The sequence below is a fragment of the Polistes dominula genome, unplaced genomic scaffold (genome assembly GCF_049000335.1).
Source record: "Polistes dominula isolate Pdom_NZ unplaced genomic scaffold, Pdom_raw_medaka contig_82, whole genome shotgun sequence".
Lineage (NCBI taxonomy): Eukaryota > Metazoa > Arthropoda > Insecta > Hymenoptera > Vespidae > Polistes > Polistes dominula.
The window spans coordinates 5854871-5877104 of NW_028301046.1; the positions used below are offsets into that span (position 1 = coordinate 5854871).

The 22234-nt window shown below is 39.7% G+C and overlaps 1 protein-coding gene and 1 long non-coding RNA gene across 2 annotated transcripts in view; one reads left to right on the plus strand and one right to left on the minus strand.

Annotated features, from left to right (window-relative positions):
- LOC149031653 (uncharacterized) overlaps window positions 1-9573 on the plus strand; it is a 32053-nt gene extending 22480 nt beyond the window's left edge. Inside the window, exons 4-6 of the long non-coding RNA XR_016177582.1 lie at window positions 3105-3321; window positions 3415-3454; window positions 3528-9573. This is a non-coding gene — a long non-coding RNA (uncharacterized LOC149031653). The remainder of the gene's footprint in view (window positions 1-3104; window positions 3322-3414; window positions 3455-3527) is intronic.
- LOC107074683 (uncharacterized) lies at window positions 681-21889 on the minus strand. Its single transcript, XM_015336347.2, has 7 exons — window positions 17593-21889; window positions 17119-17349; window positions 9839-9952; window positions 9584-9670; window positions 3113-3313; window positions 2823-3005; window positions 681-2659 (listed from the first exon to the last, which is right to left on the minus strand). The coding sequence occupies exons 1-7, from the start codon at window positions 17903-17905 to the stop codon at window positions 1947-1949; spliced, it is 1842 nt and encodes a 613-aa protein (XP_015191833.1). The 5' UTR covers window positions 17906-21889; the 3' UTR covers window positions 681-1946.
- Between the last annotated feature and the right edge of the window lie 345 nt (window positions 21890-22234).

A 22234-nucleotide genomic window follows, 5' to 3' on the forward strand; every position in this document is an offset into this window, starting at 1 on the left:
TGTACAACGTGTCAGTATTATTGCTCATTTGATCCGGCGTGCATCGGAAAATAATGTAGAAAATTGTTTTGCGGTCTTTTTATCTCGATTTCAGTGAATCGCACGAAACAGAGAGTGCGGCAGAGAGGGAGAGAGAGGGAAAGAGAAAAAGAGAGAAAGATGAAAAGAGATGAAAATATCTACGAAAAGAGCGTAGCCGATAGAGAAAGAGAGAAAAATAGAAAGAGAGTTGAACCATTGTATCCCATCAATCACGCGGACCTTTTCACCAAGCGGATATCGGGCCTGCCCGTTTTTGCGTGCGGTGCATCCCGCTCGATTGCAATCGCGGCGAATTATTGAATCCGCTGCATCTGCTTCAACTCCCTCACCACCTCCCTTGCCCATTCACCCTCTCGCTGCCCTCAACCCTTCTACCTCATCCCACTTTTAGATTAGCTTCGGTTACTTCGCACGGCTTGTCGAACAGATTTCCGTAATGTAATTCGTAATTTTTGAAAGAAATACGTCGATTTTACTTCGTATCTATCTATCTTTTTCTTTTTCTCAGGATATATCGATTTATCTGTATAAATTATGTTAAACTTACCTGTTAAAAATATCCAATAGTATTTTTCTTCGATCTTTCTGAATTCAGAATACGTGATTGATGAATAAATACAAATAAGGTACCAGACGTGGAACGGATGATATTACTTTATTTGATGACGTAGGTAAACAGTGAATGTTCTCTTGGTTTTTCGTGATCGTACGATGTCGATTTAATGACATATTCCGTGACCGACGCAAGTGTTTTTAAGAGACTAGAATTAATCGGTCTATCGTTTTTGTTTCTTTTTTTCACTTCGTTTAATCATTTTAACACATCGATAGAGATTTTCCCGTAAAAATAAGGGGAACTTTAACTTTGTGAGACACGGTGATTCGATTTTATTTTATTTATCGTTGAAATTGTTTTTTCTTTTTTTTTTTGTTATTATTATTATTCATTTTTTATTTTTTGTTTTGTTTTCAAAGGATTATTTAATATTTACAACGACACGAACATTCGCGATAGTATCGCCCATATCGAATTAAATCAAATTCGTCGTCTTATTTCTTTCAAATGAATTTAAAGTCTTTTTCTAGCCTAATGACAATGATGATGGGTGAGCGATTTATTGTAAAATAATAATAATAACAATAACAAAATAATAATAATAATAATAATAATAATAATAATAATAATAATGATAATAGAATAATAATAATAATAATAATAATAATAATAATAATAATAATAATAATAATAATAATAATAATAATAATAATAATAATAGTCATATCTAACTGGACAAATATCGTTGAAAAGTCATTTTCTCGTTTTTGTCGATTATTGAATAAAATTAGTCTGACTTGAAATTGTCCAGCAAGAACGATTGATCGTAATTAGAACAACGAGAGATAGGATGAGGCTTAATGAGTTTGACTCGAAAATCTAATCTAAATGGGTAATGATGATTGGACGTTACATATAGTATTTACATGGTATTACGAACATAAAACCCTGGTTAGTCCTCGAGTCATCAAAGTGATCTCCACGATAAAGTCTTAATGTGTTTCCTAAATTTTTACCTTTTTTGATTGTTGATTCTCGATCGCAGGTAAGAGTTTGATTATTTACATTAACTTATAATTAATATTTAAAATATTTGAAAGTGCGTCGAATTCGAGCGCATTTAAATGTTACATTTAAAAACAGCGATCGTCGTAATCGATCTATTTCTCGATCTACGGGTAATCGACAATGCCTACATTTTCCTATTCATTTGAGAAATCATCGATCTCGTTAATATCGTAACAAGATCGTTCCTTTAATCCTTAACGATTGAAATCTCTTCCTTCCTCGATTCCAATCATATCAATCGTCGTCTTCTTAAACGTATCGATCTTAGATTGGAACCCATTTAATAAGGTCTCCAGACGTGTCTAGGTTTGGGACTTCGTTCCCTGCGCGGTCTGATAGGTTCGATATTATCATCCTTCTTCCTAATGGTCAAATCCTGACCTACGTTCTCTTTATCCTGTCCCTTTTTTGTGCTAAGATCAACGGTACCTTCCAAACGAATTTTCACTGTGTAATCGTTGCTGAGAGATAACTCATGATCGTTTTGACTTTCCGTATCGTTGAAATTTTCTATACTTGGTCGAAGTAGTATCGGCACGTCCCGAGAAGTTGCATCTCTCGATGTCGTATCATCGAGATCGCTTCTGCTTGGAGAAACTCTAGGCGAGTCCTGTTCCAGAAATGATTCCTCGCTAACGCGATCCCTTTTACGATCTTGATCGTTTCTATCGTCAACCTCTATACTTCCATCTGGACTATCCATGCCTGATCTGTTCAAAGGATCTGGATCCTCTTGATCTGTTTTCCTGTCTTCTTTCGAACTACCTTCGGGACTATCGCTGGTACCTCGTAATTTTCGAAGTTCCTCGAGCCTGGCCTGATCTGGTCTCTGTAATCGCTGTTGGGCCATTCTGAGAGCTAGAGCGTGCCATTCAGGTTCCAGGATGTACTGTTGTGTGTGATAAAGCGGGTTGTAAAGCCATGAGGATTGAGGTAACAGTGGAGCGAATATCGAGCCAAAGATCGATCCTGTTGCTCCTAATAGATGAAGACCTGCATGAGTCGAAAGAGAAAGGCAAATAGAGAGACAGAAAGAGATAGAAAAATAGAAGTGTTAGAGAGACAAAAAGAGAAATAGATAGAAAAAGTAAGAGAATTAGCACCTTCTTGGTTTTTATGTTATTCAACACAGGTTAAATATTAATTTGAAATATACCTTGGAAATGCGGGTGATGTCCCGAGGGACTTGGGGTCGTAGTGGTCGCCGATTCGGCTGGTGGTGTCGGTGCAGCTACGGTAGCTGTCGTTAATAATCCTGGTCCGGGATTTCCTGGCGAAGTTGTCGGTGGTACTTCTCTCACCGAAACACTGATAGGACCCAAATCGTTTCTCGTCGAATCTTTATGATCAAATAAAAAAGAAAAAGAAGAAAATATAGAAAGGTAATTATAATGAACGATTCATCATGTAATCTTATTTTATATAATTTTGTTTACAGATTCTTACCGGTGTTGGAACTAGGCAGTCTAGGAGACCTCTGCTCGATAGCATGATGAAAGGGATTAAAGGCCGAGCCACCGGCCGGCGGTGGATGTGCGTGCGCGTGATGACCGGGTGGTGGCGGAAGACAATGCGGTGGTAAAGATCCTCGGGATAATCCACCCCATCCTTGATTAGTTCCTTGTTCCAAATTTAAATGTTGCAAACCTAAAAACGTAAGTGTTCCTGTCAACTAATATTCGTTCAAGATTTATCTTTAGATTTATATTAAAAACAATACATACAAAAAATTAATATTTTGTTCCAAGTTGGGATGAAAAGAATCTCGTGCGGTTTTCCTTTATACGCGTATGTACATTTATTTCTATTTCCTGTTTGATATATTTTTGTTTTTCTTTCTTTTATTTTGATTTTTGTTCAGAGAAAACGACTCAGCTATCTACTTTAATGGACAGACTATGATCGAGTGGCAGGTAGAGATAGAAGAATGCTTCCCTTTGACGTAATAGCATTCGCTTGACATGGATGGACAGGTAAATTTTTCCGGCGGTGAGTAGAAAAACGATTGCTCGGTCGTCTCTTTCTCAATCGTGGCCGATATTGCGAAACGATGGCCCCATGTGTGTATGAATGCAATTAAAACTCATGACATCAAAAGTTTGGTTTGAATGCGATACTTCAAAGACGCCGGACGGATGGTTAATTCGTTGGCAGGATGTGAACTATGGAGAAACGCTCGTTGGGAAACCCTTAATAATGGGAATATTCGTTAGGACATTTGGTAAAGAAAATAAAGCATAGGTGATATGAAAGCACATTATGAATAAACTACAATGATCCCCGTGTAGAGCATGAAGAGAAAGAGAAGAAGAAGAAAAAGAAGAAAAAAAACAAGAAAAGGAAAAGAGGAACAAAAAATAAGAAAAAAGATAGAGTGAGAGAAAGTGAGACGGGTGAAGGGTGGAGGGAAAGAGAGACGAGGTAAGCCTCGCCAGTCATCGACACGATATCGGTTTTTCGAAAGACCTTGATCAATAGCAGATTATGCCGTCATCTGTGCCAGGCAGTTTAAAAATTCCGTGAAAGCTCCGAAGCCACGACGCGGCGTGGCGCTTTGGCGGGGGAGCAGTGCGCAAAAGGGGTATAAAGGAGGGGAAGGTAATGGGAACGTGGTGGGGAGAGTTGTCCATCGAGTGGCAGGTGGGCGTGTCGAAAGGAGCTTGCGATGTGTTTGATTGGTCTAACCAACATCCCCACCGATTTTCAACCTACCACGGGTGGGGATAGAAAAAGCTCGGTAGGGGTCGAAGGGGTGATTTTTAAGCTCTCTTTAAGCCGAGCTTGCCAGAGAGGACACCACTATCTCGCGTTCTACCACACTGCCGTGGTGCGTCGTGCGCGTACAACACTGAGTCGACGGAGCTTGCGAGAAGAGCTTGAGAGAGGAGCTTGTAGTCCCGCTACTTTATGAGAGGATTAAGAAAACGATAAGAGAGCTCCGCCGGCACCGTGTGCCACGTTGGACGACTTTGATTCTACTTTGGATGCTTACTTTCCATTCCTCGCTTTGAATAATCAAACTTTTCTACATATGAAAAAATGTCGATAAAATACTACTTTTTACATCATGATTATTCCATCATAAAATATATGTATATATAAATTAATAAGTTGCATTTAAAATCAATGAAAAACTTTTGTATAAGAAGTAAAAGGAAAACTATAATCTAAATTAGAGTTTATCCAAAAAAAAAGTAGACAACTTTGAAATTGATGGAGTTCAAAGAACAAGGAGTCCCAAGGCGATTGTAACATATTTTCAATTTAATAAACCCCTGAAAATGGTTGGCACCCTTTTCGGCGTAACTCGTGTGTTGGAATAGAGGTATGGCGGTGGTAGTAGTGGCGGCGGGCGATAATTCCGAAAACAAATGAAGACTAATGAGGGGAGGGCCCTATGAGGCTTTCGGAGTGTGCGAGGGTAAGAAAGGTGTGGAGGGAGAGAAAGGGTTTTGAAAGGGTTCAAGGAGCCGCTACCCTTTAAGGGGTGAGAAATGTTAAGCTTAAACGTTACGGCTATAGAGTTAGTTGCCTTTGCAAAGCGCGCGCCTACCGATGGGGAAGCCGCGCTTTAAGGGATGACGTATTATCGAGTAGCGTGTTCAAAATGTGTTCGGTACTGGTCGCGCCACTTTGGGATGCGGTAATGTTACGTCACGTGTAATCGTTCGCGGGCTTTCCGGCAGTTCATTATGTGTCATTAATTTGCACTTTGGAAATCGATATCATTCAATCCATTTTCGGTGTTCACCACTTGATATTACAATAAAATAGACCCTTGGCTTAACCAACAACGAAAGATATATTTATCACGGTTAATATCAACATTTTCGAGTTTTTTTTTGTTTTTTTTTAGTTTTTCTTTTATCGTCACTTATTTACTTTTCCATTTAGAAATTACTTTAAAAGGTGTTAAATCTTTTGGTCCTTCGAACGTGAAAGGATACCAAAGTAAAGAGAGTAAAGCCGGTCGTTCTGGTTCTATCGTTAAGCCGTTAGAGCCTCGCACAGTAGATACATAATAAATTAATTCGCGTATTTTCCTGTCCTCCTTATCTATTCAAATCTATGCAAAACAGGCGTTAAAACGCCCTTCTTACTTCTAAGGCGTTAACCCTTGTGAAGCTCGCTTTCTCTTACCACCCCTTCCTTTCACCATCTCTAGAGTTCTCTCTATCTCTTTCTCTCTCTCTCTCTCTTACTCTTACTCTTACTCTCCCGTTCTCTTCTCTCGCTACCGTTGGTTAGATGTCTTTGCACACCCACCCTTTACGCCCGTTCTCATTATCGCGTCGCAGCAACCCCTAAAATGCCACCCTAGAAAGGTCTCTGGCACCGATCTGAGCTCTACCAACAGATATTTTCAGAAAGGACGAGAAAATTGCTGTCTCACTCTCTCTCTCTTTCTTCCTCTTTCTTTCTCTTTCTTTCTTCTCTTTTCACGAGTTCCTCTTCCTTTTAATGACAAAGGAAACAAAATGCATCCTCCGATCGACTCTCGACTGCATTTATTTCTTTCGATAGAAGTATCTTTTCAAAAAAAATATTATGAACAAAAAAAACAAAAATGATAGCAATCAAACAACACGACAATTATTTTTTATACTTAAATGTTTGGATATAAACACAAGAGATGATAATTTTCATTTCTCTTTCATTTCATAGAACGGAATATTCCGGCGTCTTAGGTTGATGGTTTCGATATCTACGGTAACTGAGAAGACGACAACGGGAGGTTGGGGACTGAATAGCAGAGGAGTGTCATTAGTTACCGTCGCTCGCAGAGAAAGGAGCCGGTCACCGGACCTGATTAAAAGACGGGATACCTAGTCGAGGGACGCCTTCCGAAGACTCCTGGGGGTGAAATGTGACGCGAATTTAAAGGATCCGCTGTGATTCGACACAGGAGTGGACAGGAACAACCCTTAAAAAGGTTCCCTTTAAGGACTCACTGGCGCATCTCCTGAAGGGTTGCTCAGCTTTCTCTGAAAAGGGCTCTTTAAGAGAACCTTTACCATGAATCAAGATTCGATGGCTTTTCATTCGTGTTCCCGGGAAAAGTATTATGTAATGCGTGCTCGACAGTATTTTATCTTCCTCTTTTTTCTTTTTTTTTTTTAATCGACTATTAAAATCGACGAAAAATATTTATTTCGAAGGAAAGATTTCGAAAGACGCAATTCTTCATATCTTTTCTCGATCATTTTTTCCTTCCTTTATATTTTATTTTATTTTTTTTTTTTTTTTGTCAAAAGAGAAATCCACTTTAAGAGAATATATTAAAAAACAATTTTAATCTACGTAGAAGAAAAAGAAATAAAAGAAGAAGATGATGATGATGATGAAAAAGGAGAAGGAAATAAAAACGCTAAATAGAGAAAGAAAGAGAGAGAAAGAGAGAGAAAGAGAAAATTATTTTCTTTAAAAGAGGCCACGAATTTACTGCAAAGCGATCCAAGAACGAAGCGACAGTTTTTAACTTAGCGCTCCTAACAATCTCCCCCAAATGAGGTAAAGGCCACCTTATTGAAACAGGGGTCGCGATTTTTCCCGTGCTCTTTCTCCGCCCCCTCAAGCATAGGCGGTTAATTGACACGGGAGGGTAGAAAGTGGGTGGGTTGGGGCCACTGTTAGCTTCTCTCTTGTTAACTCGAATCCCGACTCTCGCGATTTTTCATCCCCTTAGGAAGACTGACAAAGACGATGGCACGGCCTCTCGGGGAAAGGAAGCACGTGATCGGGATGTTTTTCTTCTTGGACAATCTCAGTTAAAGATTTTTTACGTCTTACCTGTCGTCTAAACGCATTCATTATTTTCTATCTCTTTTTATTGAATACACGAGTTCTCGAAGTTTTTGATCGTATAAAATAAAAAAAAAGGAAGAAAAAATACAAAATAACAACAACGAAGCTTTGATTGATCGAATTTTTTTTATATTCATCCGACACAATAAGGTCAAATTAAAATAAGGAAGGAAAGAAACTCTTGCAAAGGTACTTGGTTTGCCGGACTTGAAAGACTCTCTCGACAGCTTAGGGAAACGCGTAAAATTCGCCCCTTCTGTCGGGGTAGGCCGAACGAAATTTAATAACATCCCCCTAGTTACACCTCAATGGGCACCTTAACAACCCCGATATGGCTAGCTTCTCTTCACTTTCTCTCTCTTACTCTCTCACTGTTCCTTTCAACACGCGTCGATCGTCCTCTTATTTACCCTCTACCTCTCTTCTGGAACCTCTGATATCTAATAAACCAGCCCTTGAAATACGTTCTTATCCAGCCAGCGATATACCCTTGACTTCCGTACTTTGAAGTTACCACGATGACCGGCCGTCAGACTGGACGGAGGCGCGATCTATCAGCGTACGGACGAACTTCGAACGAAAGGGTTGAAAAATCTGGCGGGCACTACTCGAAATAAACCGATCGATATTCCCTTTATTTCCCTGCCCATTTCCATCACCTACCTCAAATGCAGTAATATTGACCCAGTTAATCCAACCGATTGACAAACTTTTTTAACCCCTATTTTCCTCGAGAAACATCATAATTAGTTTAGATCAAAGCTTTCCTTCAATCGACTTAGTTAAATTCGCGTTAATCTTCGCATACTTGATCGATACATAATTACTTGTGTACTACGTATAGTTTAATAACTAATAAATCTTAAAAGTAGAAAGAAAAATCTGACGAACGTGACCTTTTCTTATTGGTTAAAATTACAATAAAACGGTCCGAGGGTAAATTGAAGTTTTAGAGAAATCGGGTGCGGCAGTGCTCGGTTCTTGATTGAGTAGAACGGTTATATATGTTGATAAAGAGAGAAAGAGACAGACAAAGAGAGAGAGAGAGAGAGAGAGAGAAAGAGAGAGAAGGGGCGATTGGCCGGGGTCGGGGAAGAGGTAGCGGAATGGTTGGCGAGAAATCGACGGCAGGACGGGCTAACCTCCCCCGCCGCACTACCCTCGAGGGCAAAAGGGAGCGAAGCTCCGTTAAGCCGCTTATCATGCCGAAACAATACACTGTCGGTGCACCAGTATCAGTACCCGACCCTCGGTGCTCGAGGCTAGTCCCATCAAAATTTCGAGCTCCGAACGAGTTTCAATGGAATTCGAGCTTTCGAGCTTGCCCTGTCGAAGCAGCTGCAGTTCAAAAAACATTGCGCATTTGCGATATCGTATAGTTAATCACAAGAGAGCTTCGTGGGAAGGGAATGCGATCTGATTTCTAACGGGTTCGCGATGCGCTTAATGGAAAATTAAGGATTTTCTGGGATCGAAAATTGGTAATGGACTATGATGTACCCGATGTGACACACGGTCGAGTCGAAATAATTGTCGTGTATTAGATAGATAGTACAAATAAATAAATGAATAAGAGAAAAAAAGGAAAGAGGAGAAAAGAAAAGAAAAATATAATAAAAGTAATAAAATGAAAATAGTTTTAGGAGAGAAGAAATTCTATAGGTAAACGCGATCTCAAGAGTTTATATCGAAGAAAAGGAAAAGGCAGAAGCAGCAGCAGCAGCAGCAACAGCAAAAGCAGTAGAGTTCGCAGCGTCGGGAGCTTAATCAGAGTCTTCTCCACTTAGGCACCCGGTGGCAAAACTCAATTTTGAGTCTACGCCTGCCGACGCTCAATTTTGACACCCTTCCTAGCCACGAAGTCGGGCAAGTAGGAAGACAGATGAGGGTGAGGGAGGTGTACAGTGGGACGAGTGAGTCTGATGTCGTAGAAGGATGAAAGCAAGGATCTTGCCTTCGTTCGGATCGCGAGAGGGTGCAAACTCAGTTATCTATCAACGAGGAAGAGTTCTGGATGGTCGAGTAGGTGATAGAGACCGAGAACAGGTACGATTCACATTGAAAATTCGAAGAAAGAGACGAAGTATGTTTGATTAGAGAACACCCACTTACCGGACAGTTTGAATCCCAACGGATCCTGCGGGTGTCCGAATGGGAATGGTCGAGGTCCGAAGTGAAACGGATGAAAAGCTTGATGCCCTGAAACGTGAGACGAATAACGTTAGTACAACCTACCCTCGTCGTTCGCTTTTTATCTTTCAAAAGGTATTATACCTCTTGTTTGTACTTAAAGAAATTAAAAACTCTGTTTGAATTTGTTTACAGGAAACGATGATTGCCTACGGTAGGTAAAGTCGTGCGACTTACTTGTCTTGGACCTTGGCTCTCTGGGACCATCCACGGTGACCTTGATTGCTTTCGATAAGGTGGCTATCTGAGGTGGCGTTGTTTGCAGCATAATGGTCAGGGTAAAGCTCTTTCCTGGAATGAAATAAATAAATAAATAAAGTAAGAAATGGATAGAATGAAAGATCGTGTCGAAAGTAATTATCGTTAGGTGGTAAACAGAAAGAAAATACGAGTTTTTCCCACAGGATTTCCAAGACTTCATCTCATCACCGATGAAACATAAAAAGTCATAAGAACGAGGAGCAATCTTTTGGTTTCTCGTTTTCCACATTCATTCATTATTCAAGTTTCATTCTACTAGCCACGAAGATGACTAGATCTTACCTAACAATTTCGTCAATTTTTGAAGACATCACGATTCGACTCGTACCGTCGTTTTATCTTTTTTCCCCGTCTGCGAAAGATTCTCGATACTCGATAGGATATTTTTTATCGTTTCCCTCCGACTACCATCCCGAAAAACACGTCCGATGACGGGCGGGAAAAATGGACGGAAGAAGAGCTATGCAATTCGCTCGTTGGAAACAAAACACAAATGTGCCGGAAGTAAGGGGTGAACGAGTGGCGCCACTGCGTCGACCTCCAACCGACCATTCTCCCTCAAATCGTTCTGGATATGTTAATGTTGTCGAGCGTTAAACGTTATCCTCAGAAATGTCACTGATCGTCATGTGTGATATTTTCCACAAAAATTTGAATGATGTCGAATCTACGTTGTAACGCATGCATGTGTATAATAAATATACGCATTTGTTACACATACGATGCTTTAAGTTTCTATGAACGACCAAAGAGAAAAAAGTTTACGAGGGATAAAAGAGAGAGAGAGAGAAAGAGAGAGAAAAGGTTTGTTTTCACAGAAGCAAACAAAGTACTCGCTCACACTAACATTGGTGTATGGGTTAGAGCAATGAAACAGGAAGCCCGGCAGGTTTTCCTGCCGTTACTGAGTCAAGTAGTACAGCTTATAATGGAGTTGCCAAGCTCGAGCGTACGCGTATATGCACACTTCCGGGGGTAGTTTTATTTTATGGTGTCGAGACCAGAGCTCGGTAAACGAGTCGGTTTTTACGGTGAACCACGACATTTAACCGGCTTACCGCCGTCGCCAAGCAAAATATTCGAGTGGTCTTTGACTTCCAACGAGATGGAGTATGAACTTGCCAAAAAGAAAATAAATTGAGGGGAAAAATACAAGAAAGTAACGTGTCCAATTGTGGATTCAATAAAGTTCAACTTTGTTTAAATTGTAAGTCAGTTCAATGTATTACCAAAAGGAAAGAATGAAAGAAAATAATAATAATAATAATAATAATAATAATAATAATAAACAAATATATATAAAAAAAAAGAAGATAAAAATAAAATGATTTACAAATGAAAGAGAAGCGACATTTGAACGGAAGGCAAAGCAACGAGAGGAAAGTTTATTGCCAAGCCGTATGGTGTCAAGTCCGCGAGGGCGCCGACAACACGAATCGAGGGTGATGCCAGGCATTTTGAGGGTGTTTATGAGGCATTATGTGTAACTCGCTGGAAGAACGATCCTCCCTCTTGAGGTCTATTGCCCTCCAACTACGTGTACGCCTAGCGAAATTGTAATTTATTCCTCGCGTAACCCAGAAACAATGAGATTTTCTCTGAAAATGTTTAAAAGCTTCATTGGCGTGTCGCGTTTTTGATTTGATTTTTTTTTCTTTTTTTTCATAAAATGGTTTGTTTGAAAACTACGCTTGATCTTTTTTTTCTTCTTCTTCTTCTCTCTTTCTTTCCATTTTATTTCTGACTCTTGACGATAGTCCTACATACAACGTTTATTCGAAAAAGCCGACAAGAATTAGCACACCAGTTGTAACATTCGCGTTCGCCCTAAGTTTACTCTGGGATCATGCAGCGTTAAAAACTCCCCTGTTTGCTGGCGAGCCAAGCGCAAAAGGGGTAGTACCTACTACCTCGGATCGTTATTTCCGAGTGTTTGTCGTCTTTTAAGATTCTGACGTTTTGACTAGCCGAATCGGGATGGGTCAGGCCTGTTCTTGGTAGATCGATTGACGTGAATAGCAGTTTTAAAAGAAGAAGAAGAAGAACAACAAGAAGGAGAATATGAAAAGAAAGAGAAAAATTTATTGTTGAACGATAACCCTTGATAAGATTTATCGAGAACAAAAGAAGAAAAAGAAGAAAAAAAGATAGAATTTCAAAATTCGCCAAAGAAAATTTCGATTATATCAAGAAAATTAGTGGTGAAGGGAAGAAATGATTTCGGTGCGAAAATGATTTAATAAGTAGTAAAGACCCGTCCAAGTTGAGAAGGGTCGACATTCGTTTCTCCAAGACCTTTTAAAAATACTCCCTTAGCGTGTTCGGTCGAGGGAAACAGCTGTTGCGATCGTTTGCTATTCGAACGAACGACTCTATATCGGATCTCGACCGAATTACCTCAACACTACATGGTCACACAACTACACATGGAGTGTAGACATAATTGCAATTATACTCTTTCTTATACGTAATATCTTTATTGCTAATATTTACTTCATTCGAACCGCGAATAAATAAATATAATTAAAAATATAAACTCATAATGTTCTTTGGGTTAGGCTATCATTCCTATTTCTGAAAGAGTAAGAAACAATTGATATTAAAATAGAAAAGTTTAGTCAATTTAAGAGAACAATAAAAAAAGAGAGAGTAAATTTCAGGAAGAAGTAATCCGTTCTCTTCGATTCGAAGAATCGTATATAGATGAAACAGAATATCGTGAGAACGCAGTATAATGTTTAGTCGTATTCTACGACATGGTCAGTGAATCTCGTCGACCACCTCGACGACGTTTTTTCCAATTAAAAATTAAAAAATCCAGTTGCCAAGAGCGGCATAAGGGGGTCGTGGGTGAAAGAGAGATGGTTAGAAAAGGGAATGAGTGAGAGAAGAGAGAGAGAGAGAGAGAGAGAGAAGGAGATGTAAAGAGTGGAAGCGAAAGAAAGAACTGGACTCGTATGGTGGATGACTGCGCCCGAGCCTTTCTACCGATTAAATATTATTTTTCGCTCTGGTCTCCGAGCGACATTTCTACGTACCGACGATTCCGTTTCTTTTTTTTTCAGAGCTAATCCTGCGTTTTTTTCTCTGTCCTCCTCTTTCGATCTATCTCCAATCCTTCCTCTTTATCTTTCTATCTCTTTTAGTACGACGCGTTTACATTTGAACGGAAACGCTTCGACGATCGTTCAATCCTACGAAGTAGAAACTTTTCTCGCTCAACAACTCCCGATTATCCTTCAACGTATATTTCTTTCATAGTCTACGAATGTACCTTCTCCCTCGTACTATCAACTATCATTTCTCACCCAATATCTTTTCTTTCTTCCTAACCCACCTACCAATTTCTTGCTCCATGAAAAACATACAGATGAATCAAATAGATGCAAAATAACGTGGCTCTAAACAAAACATTAATTTCTTAAATGCAATAACGTCTAGAAAGAAAACTCGAATATACGTTGAGGACAACGGTAAAACGTTGAATTCTACGTACGTACAACGTTAGCGATATCATAGAAAGGGTAGAAAAAAGTGGGGATAGGTCCAGGGGGTGTTTCCACCGAGTGAATCGCAGCGATGATCTAAAGCGAGTTCCTCCTACCATACTCGAGCCGTTCGGATCAGAGCTCCACGAATCGAGGCGAGGGATTCCATTGCAGCAGGACATCGGTCAGGATCTGCCTGTCGATAGTCCACGTTTTCTCTCGCTTTTTTCTATCTTTCTCTCTATCTCTCTTTCTCTTTTCTTTTTTCTTTGCTCTCTTCCTGCTCGTACCTCGGTCGAACCGTCATAAAACACAGGTAACTCCGGTATTTATGTCCGTCGTTTTTACGGGCGTCGTTGGCTCGAACGTAGGGGCACTATGGATATACATATGAAGAGAAAGATAGAGAAACTCATACACACACACATATACTGATGCACTCATCCACCACCACCACCACCCTTCCAAATACACTTACTCACACATACATTTGTATAAATAGGACGAAGAGAAGACCGACGGCGCGTCTCGACGCGAACGGCCCGTGACTCCTAGCAGTCGGAGGTTGACGCTAATCCCTGTCCGGGATAGCGAAAGGGGTGGCCGAGTGATATACGCCCCTGCGTTGGTATGATAATATTCCTCCATCCACGAGCCCTCTTCCTACCTTCTCTCACCCTGCTTCGCTCGACGTACATGCTCGTTATGCCCACGCGCGCAACGAAACATCGACGATTTCGAACCTTAACTTAGCCCTTTTTTTTTGTTTTTTGTTATTTTTTATCATCATTTTTCAACGATCTTCTTCATTCCCTTCGGGATATGTGCTCGAAAACATAACTTTTACTTCATCAATTTTTTTTCGACGGCATTTTTTGTTTTTTCTTTCTTTCTTTCTCTTCCCTTTTTCAATTCGCCCTTTCTTTTTTTCGTTCGTTTGTGTTTTCGTTCGTCTATAAAACGAAATTCGTACTTTCTGATTTCTCTATCTGTCTGTCTATCTGTTTGTCTCTCTCTCTTTTGCTCGTTCGTTCACTCTTGACTACGGCGCGTGAGAGAATTTGATAAAACTACGAAATTGTAAGAGAGACTCGAATAGAACGCTATTAAAGTCCGTCTCATTATTTACAGCTCGCGAAATGAAGTACAAAAGAGAGCCCCGGCATACACAGGGATAAGGCCGAATCGGTTTTGATATTTCAGCGGGCGTCATTCCTGGGCAATAATCATTTATCGTTCAAATTCGTGATATTAAATTTGTCTCACAAAAGCCGCGAGCAAGGGTGGTTCAAATATTTGCCTTAACAAAAAATAAAAAAAAAGAGAAAAAGAAAAAAACCAGCCTATTCTCATATCCCGCGTGTGCAAAACAACAGCCGGGGATATAGAGAAAAAGAAAAGAGATGGATAAAAAGACAGATAAAGAGAGAGAAATAGAGAGAGAGAGAGAGAGAGAGAGAGAGAGAGAAATAGCACCTCGCAAAAATGCATACAAAATCTCCGGTGTAAAAGGGCTGCGAGTGAAATTATGCGCTATGTACGACGAGCCCGTCTGTCGATCGGGGCCGGCCAGTCGACAATTTCTCGTTTTACTTAACAATCGCGCTCGCACGACTACGATGTAATCATTCCATTTTTATTCGTATAACGATATTTCCAAGAGTAAATACGTAACGATATTTCATCGGTGCTGTGTAAAAAAAATATTTTATTGCAATACACTTTTATACATATATATATATATATATTCGTTCTCGATTTATTTTGTATCAAACAAAAAAATATAAAATCAAAAAGACAAAATTAATACAAAAATTAAGGATAACGTAGAGTCAAATCAAGAGTTCATTTTCGCGAGAAAAGTGATAGTAATAGTGGTGGTGATAGTGTAGAGATCAACAACGACGATGATTTCACGAGCAAAGTTTATTCACGTTTGGCGATACACTAACGATCTTGAATGATCCACCTTTCTCATAAAGGTTATAGAGGCAAATCGTTGCGTACCGACGGTAGTTAAGGGCTACCCGTAATACAGTAATGAGGGCTTACTGCCATGGAAACCAAAGCCGCTTACAGCCAACCACTCTACCTCCGCGCTTTCACGTAGGCACCTACCCATGCTACTCGTCTCATCGTTCCGATTTCCTATATATATATATATATATATATATATATTTGTAGTATATATATCACAGATATCCTTCTCATCTGCGGCTCTCTCGACGGAAAAAAATCCAAAAATCAACCGGAAAAAGTCGACCATTGTTAGCTTAAGCGAAAATTAACGAAATCCTTTGTGAGCCATTTTTCTGGAATTTTTATATGATTTAATTGTACCTATATACTTCATATTTCCCTATAAATTCGTCGTTTTGTTAAAAGCGATCGTTAATAATTCGATATCGAATAATTAATTGTAAAGATCAAGAGTGAAACACGTATACGAAATAATAGTAAAACCACATTGTTTTAAAAAACAATCCATCTTAACTTGAAAAAAAGGGATGCTGCTTTTGCTAAGGAGCTCCCAATATCACGGACCCCGCAATTTCCTTTTCCAATTTGCCATAAACAAGTCGAACAGCCCCTCGTTAACAGGCTACGCTCTCGCGACTGCTCTCTTGAAAGTTCGACGTCGCGAGATCGTAGAAGAGAAACAGAGAGGTGGGTTGAGTTTATAAGGTAGTAGTAAGGGATCGAGAATTGAGGTGGTAGAGTAGTGGTGATGATGGTGGTGGTGGTGGTAGTAGTGGTGGTGGTGATGGTGGTAGTGGTACTACTGGTTGGGTGCAACTTGGTCGAATTAAAGGAATTAAAGGACGCCTCGTTTCTCGTATCTTTCTTTCTCTTTCCATCACTTCCTCCATCCCTAGGACTCTTCTCATTCTCCTACTCTTTATTTCACCCTTCTTGTAAAAAGGGCGGAAGGAAAGGGAAAAAAAATACTTTACTCTTCCTTTTCTACTTCTTCTTCTTCTTCTACTACTACTTCGAGCCGAATCGGAAGACTTCCACTTATTCCCGATTTTCTTCGAGATGTGCGCGACGTTTGCATTAAGCGCTCGTAATGGTCGCGATTATTAGCGCGCATTATTCAGAGTCTCCTTGGAAGAAGCCCCATTTCTTTCCTTTCCTTTCCTTTTCTTTTCTTTTCTTTTCGTCTCTTCTCTTCTCTTCTTTTAAGTCTTCATTCCCTTTCTATCTCTCTCTCGGTCTCATTCTTTTTTCTCGAAGAAAGTAAAGGAACGAAACGGTGAATTATTGATACACGGAGAAAGGGAGAATTAAAAAAAATCTGTGGATACAAAATCACAAGAGACGGCGGTGCACGCTTTACCACCGTCACTGTCATTGCTACGTAGTATTCAACGAGTGAATTAAAAATGAAGATTCGAGTGGTCGTATCATGGTATGGGATTTGCTTTTCGACGTTGGAAAAACGAAACCATTGGTTAAGACCCAACCCCCTATCTTAACGTATCCTATTTACATTTGAATCATTTAAGATATTACTACGTTAAAAAAGATCACGTTAGAAAAAAAATAGAGAAAAAGATATAAAGAGAAAAATAATTTTGAAGATCGTATCGAGATCAAAGTTTTTTAATGAATCATTTATTATGTTTAAACACATTATATTTTTAATGATCTTTTAATTATTTCTAGATATGTTTTTTTTAATAAGTACTTAACTAATTCACTTACCTCTTCCACTTCTACCGACGAATCTAAGATCATTGAATTTAGCGACTTGATTCTTCATCAGTGCGGTTGAATTCCGTAACTCCGCGCAACAGTTTTCATCGTTGCCCGCCCGAACGGTGACCAAGGTGCCGTCACCGACCTCACCAAGTGCTACCACTTTGAAAGCTACCGGGAGAGTCTTGTTTGATCTCCAATGCGACGGAAGTACCGTACAAACCACGTGTGGACAACCTTTCGAATAAACAGATACTCTTGTTGATCTATTTTTCAATCATATCAATGATAAATTTGTAATAATAATAATAATAATAATAATAATAATAATAATAATAATAATAATAATAATAATAATCGTATTATTAATTAAACATAAAAAAATCTGAATCACATCGTACGACAAGAGATTAATTGTTCTTGTTAAAGATAAAAAAAAATCATCTCATTTTAATCATTTGTAAACGAAATATAAATTACCCGTTCGAACTAGTTCTCCAGGATGTTCAGCAAGTAAGCCATCCAACGTCCTTTCGGCGAGTAGATCAGCTGTGAGTGCATAATCGGAATGATGATTACCGCTAGTAGAACCTTGTGGAGGTACGTCGTTAGCTAGGTGCATTCTTCTCCTCGAGGAAGAGGCCCTAGTCCTACGTATTCTCGCACCCCCGATTTGATTAGCTGGAATCGCTTGATGTCCTTGATGATCACCGCGAACCGATCTAGGATCGGTATAATCTAGGCCAGGTGGCCGATCTTCGGGTCGTACGACATCTCGCGAAGGATTCGTCATGAGAGCAGGATCATCAAGCTTTTTCTAACTTTTTATAAGATAAACACTTCCTCCGATTTTTTTATTTTGTTCTTTTTTTATAACTGACGAGATCACAGGAAGAACACGATCGATCGAATTATTAGCGATTTTTATGATCTTTTAATAAAATGGGATTCTTACGATCAAACTGATAATCCTCTTGAAGAATCAAGAAGAACGCATTAAGAACGATAGCTTCTCCCGTAGGAATCAGATTTGTTGTTGGCTTCGAAAACGAATGCCATAGAGAATGGTTCACGATGTGCTTATTTGGCCTACGAACCCCACGATCCTTTGATCCTTATTTCATTATCCCGCTTTGGGAGAGGAGCATCCGTTTGCAAATTCTTCCTCCCGTCTCGATTGCCAAGTCGCGGAGAAAATTCGTTTTATTGGAATCGACAGGAAGTATCACCCCTCCTCTCTCTTTCCTTTTTACTTTTTTTTTTCTTTCCTTATTCGTCTCTTCGAACTTCTTCCTTCTGCTTCTATATATTTTTCTTTTTTTTTTTACTTGTCTGTATTCACGTCGAACGACATTTAATACAATGCTACTGTCTTCCCTTATTCTATAGAGAAGAGAGAACACACTCAAGAAACTGTTCGATGCTACTCTTAACTCTCTTCACGTCGTCAGATCACACAAGATCCTAAGGATCGAGAAGATCTTGAAGGGAAGGAAGGATCTCTACTACGCTTAAATTCACCCGCGTTCTAGAGTTCGCACGAAACAGAAGTCACGTGTATCGAATTGAATCAGTCCGTTTGAATCCGTCAAATTACTTCCTCTCAGAACTTCTGATCAACGATCATGAACATAATCACGTTTCATTAAAAACATTAATAAATCTTTTGTAAAATAAAAAAATAAAAAAAAATCTTTCAAACTCGACTATTTGAATATCCACTTGATTCAAATTCGCTTTGTGACACAGGACACTGAACGAAATCACTTGTTCTTGATCAGCGAATAATTGTCTCATTCGATTGATTCCAATGTTACATCGGTAGGATTTCTTCGTAACTTATATTTAAGATCATCCGATTGAAAAAAAAAAAAAAAAACAAGGTAGAAAGCGATAACTATCGTCGAATGGATCCAGTAGAGAAAGCAGAGACCAAATGAGATCTTCGTAGGTCGTCTTGATAACGTTTCTCGAACTGCTCGCAAGAATGACGAAGGTAGTCGTTCACCTGGCGATACCTCGGCGGGTGGCAGCGACAACTTGTACGGGGTAGGATAGGGTGTTTAACTCGCGCGGTCTCGTTTCGGTTCGGCGGTGGAAGATGGCGGCTTCTGCGGTGGAGCCGCGCGGTGTGGTTGCGGTGTATTTTTGAGGCTGCCGCCCCCAGCCACCACCGAGACCACCCCGGGTAAACCCCCTTCCTCCGCCGCCCCGTCCCTCCACCTCTTCCTCCTCCTCCTCTTCCTCCACGCCACTACCACCCTCGCCGACCCTCTCACACCCGTAAAACTCCCTCTGGTGGGGGTTGCTTTTTCCAAGCGGTGGGGAAAAATCTCTCTTTCTCTTTCTATCTCTGGCTCAATTCTCTCTGTCACTCTCTATCACTTTCCTCCACTTCGCTTTTCTCCTTCTCTTCTACTACTTCTATCTCTCTCTCTTTCTCTCTCTCTCTCTCTCTCTCTCTCTCTCTTTCTCTCTCCACCTAGTTTTATCCCTTTCTATCTTTTTCTCTCTCTTTCTCTCTTTCTTTCTCTCTTCTATTGACGCCAATGATGACACCTCACTGGATGACGCCTAAAGCTCTCTCTTCTACTCCTTACTCCGATCACTTTGTGTGGTGTTCGTTTCTCTTCTTCTTCTTCTCATCCTCTTTTCTTTCGACTCTTCGAATTTTTATTACGATTCATCTTAGCCACTTCGAAGCTCCTCCCGATATCTCGGATAACCTTGGATGTCTTCCTCGATGATCTTCATGAAGATTCTTCTCATTCCTTTCTAACTTTAACATCGCGACTATGATTTCTCTAGTTCTCTCTCTCTCTCTTCCCCCCTCTCTCTTTCTCTTTATCTTCCTCTCTCTCTCTCTCTCTCTTTCAAAAATACGTAAATAGATCGATTATCGATAAAATTGTCTGTCCATACCTACGACGAAGGATATAACCGCGTGGATTATTTAACATTCGATCGTTAAAACGCGGATAAGTATCGCTAACCCGTATACAATCTATCACTCTCTCGTTATGTAATTTATCTCTAATAATCATTGTCGTCATTGCTTTTTGCTGATACTCGAAATGATGATGGAAAGGTTAGCGGGTTGAATTACAATCGGTTATATTAAACATATCGACGAAGCTGACCACGTAAAACTAAAATTAACCATCGTCATAATCATCATCGTCATTTGTTTCTACGTTCGTTCGTTCGTTTGTTCGTTTGTTCGTTTCGGATAGTTAATAAGAACTATCCGTAATCAACCGCACGATTTCTATATTAATCGATTTCCACGCATCCTATTCGATATTAGATATCTCTGATTGACAGGTATGTATAGTTAGCGCCGTTCCATCGGGCTAATTACTTATTCCATTATTATCGATTATATCGCGACCTACCGTAAAATCACCGCGCGGTTACGCATTTTTACCTCGTTAGCCGGTCGTCTTTTTTATTTGCCTCTTTTTTCTTTTTTTTTTTTTTGATCGTTGTTTTTCTAGTTATTTTTTTAGTCCTTTTTTTCTTTTTTTTTATTCAGAGAAAAAAAAACCGAACACGCAGTAACACATTGTAAAGCCGCGATCACTGGTTCGCTCGTTTGTCCATGAGATTTCTCACAATGCTATCTCTCTTCGCTCTCCCTATCTTTCTTTCTCTCTCTCTTTCTCTCTCATTTATCTCTCTTTCCCTTTAATGGATTTTTAAACAGATCAACTTCGTATAAAATACCTTATGTTAGAAAATTAATCACGTTAAAGTAAAATTCTGACGAGGAACCGAAAAATCTCTATCGTTTTTAGGAATAGTTCGAGAAGAACTAAAAAAAGAAAAAGAAAAAATGATCCTTCTCGTGTCCTTGTTCCTCAAAGTCAGGCGACGTCGTATTATCCTTCTTCCCCGTCCGATTCCTTCCTGCTTCCGTCGTTCAACGACCGCCCCACCGCGCGAGACTGCGAAACGACACTGTGAAGAAAGGGAAAACAAAGACGGCAGAAAGGCCCCCTCGTGTAGTTGCGTTTAGCACCGAGTATATACCGGGGGTTGCGCGATGCTTGGGGCTCCTCTCTTCGAGGGTGCAAGCTGTTGAGTGAGTGAGCAAGTGAGCGAGAGAAAGAAAAAGATAGAAAGAGAAAAAGGAAGAGAAATAGAAAGAGTAAGAGATAAAGAGAAGGCAAAGTTAGGGTGAAAAGTTGAACTGAGATGACTACGACAGAGAATGAGAGAAAGAATGTGTGTAGGGTGGGAGAAGGGTAGGAGGAGGTTTGAATGAAAGAGACAGATATAGAGAGACACAGAGAGAAGAGAGATACACTTTTCCTTAACGTCCTCCCTTCTAGCAATAAGTTGCCTTCAAGATTCAAATGCATATTATAAAGCTAACACTAGCTTACTACTCCTAATGATTTCTAACGCGACTCGACGTTAAATCGATGATTTACGAGAACCCATCCGATTCCGACGCATCGCGTCGCGTTGCGTTAGGTTTCGTTTTGTTACGTTATGTTACGTTGGGTTAAGTTACGTTAACATTAACGTTTACGTTACGTTGCATCGCATAGCTCACTGTTACGACGTTTTTTATGTAATCGCATTTACGTACGATTAATCATTTATCTTACTTGTTTGCTCTCGAGGCTGAATTTATCGCATTCTGGATTTAGCCGATAAATAACCTAACAAATGAATAAATTAATAATCTAATAATACGATATATCCTCTACGTTATAGTTGAAATACCATATTTTAAATGTTCATTTTGTTTGCTTTCCTTTTTGTTTTTTTCCTTTTTTTCTTTCATTCATTAGAGATAGGTCAGAGATGATTTTCGAATTTAAAAAAAAAAAAAGAAAAACGAACTTCCGCAAGGTGATACTTTATCGCGATGTTCGATCGTGTTCGCGATGAGTTTTTAGCAACTTAATATGCGAGATCGAACAAAACTCTCGACGAGAGAGCGTACGAGACGCGTCACTTTTTCGAGCGCTGACAACGAGACTATCGATCATGATGTATCTATAGGAGAACCCCTAAATGAGAAGAGAGAGAGAGAGAATCTCGAACCCCCTCTTTATATGTGTATGTGTGTATATATAATCCTGCACCCCTATGGCTAACAATACAACGC

Excerpts from the sequence above, each read along its gene's own strand:
- LOC107074683 (XM_015336347.2), bottom strand. The coding sequence starts at position 17,905 with ATGACGAATCCTTCGCGAGATGTCGTACGACCCGAAGATCGGCCACCT. Across the intron at positions 3,314-9,583 it reads GTTGGGATTCAAACTGTCCG|GTTTGCAACATTTAAATTTG; the intron begins GTAAGTGGGTGT and ends TTACGTTTTTAG. Across the intron at positions 3,006-3,112 it reads ACTGCCTAGTTCCAACACCG|ATTCGACGAGAAACGATTTG; the intron begins GTAAGAATCTGT and ends TTGATCATAAAG.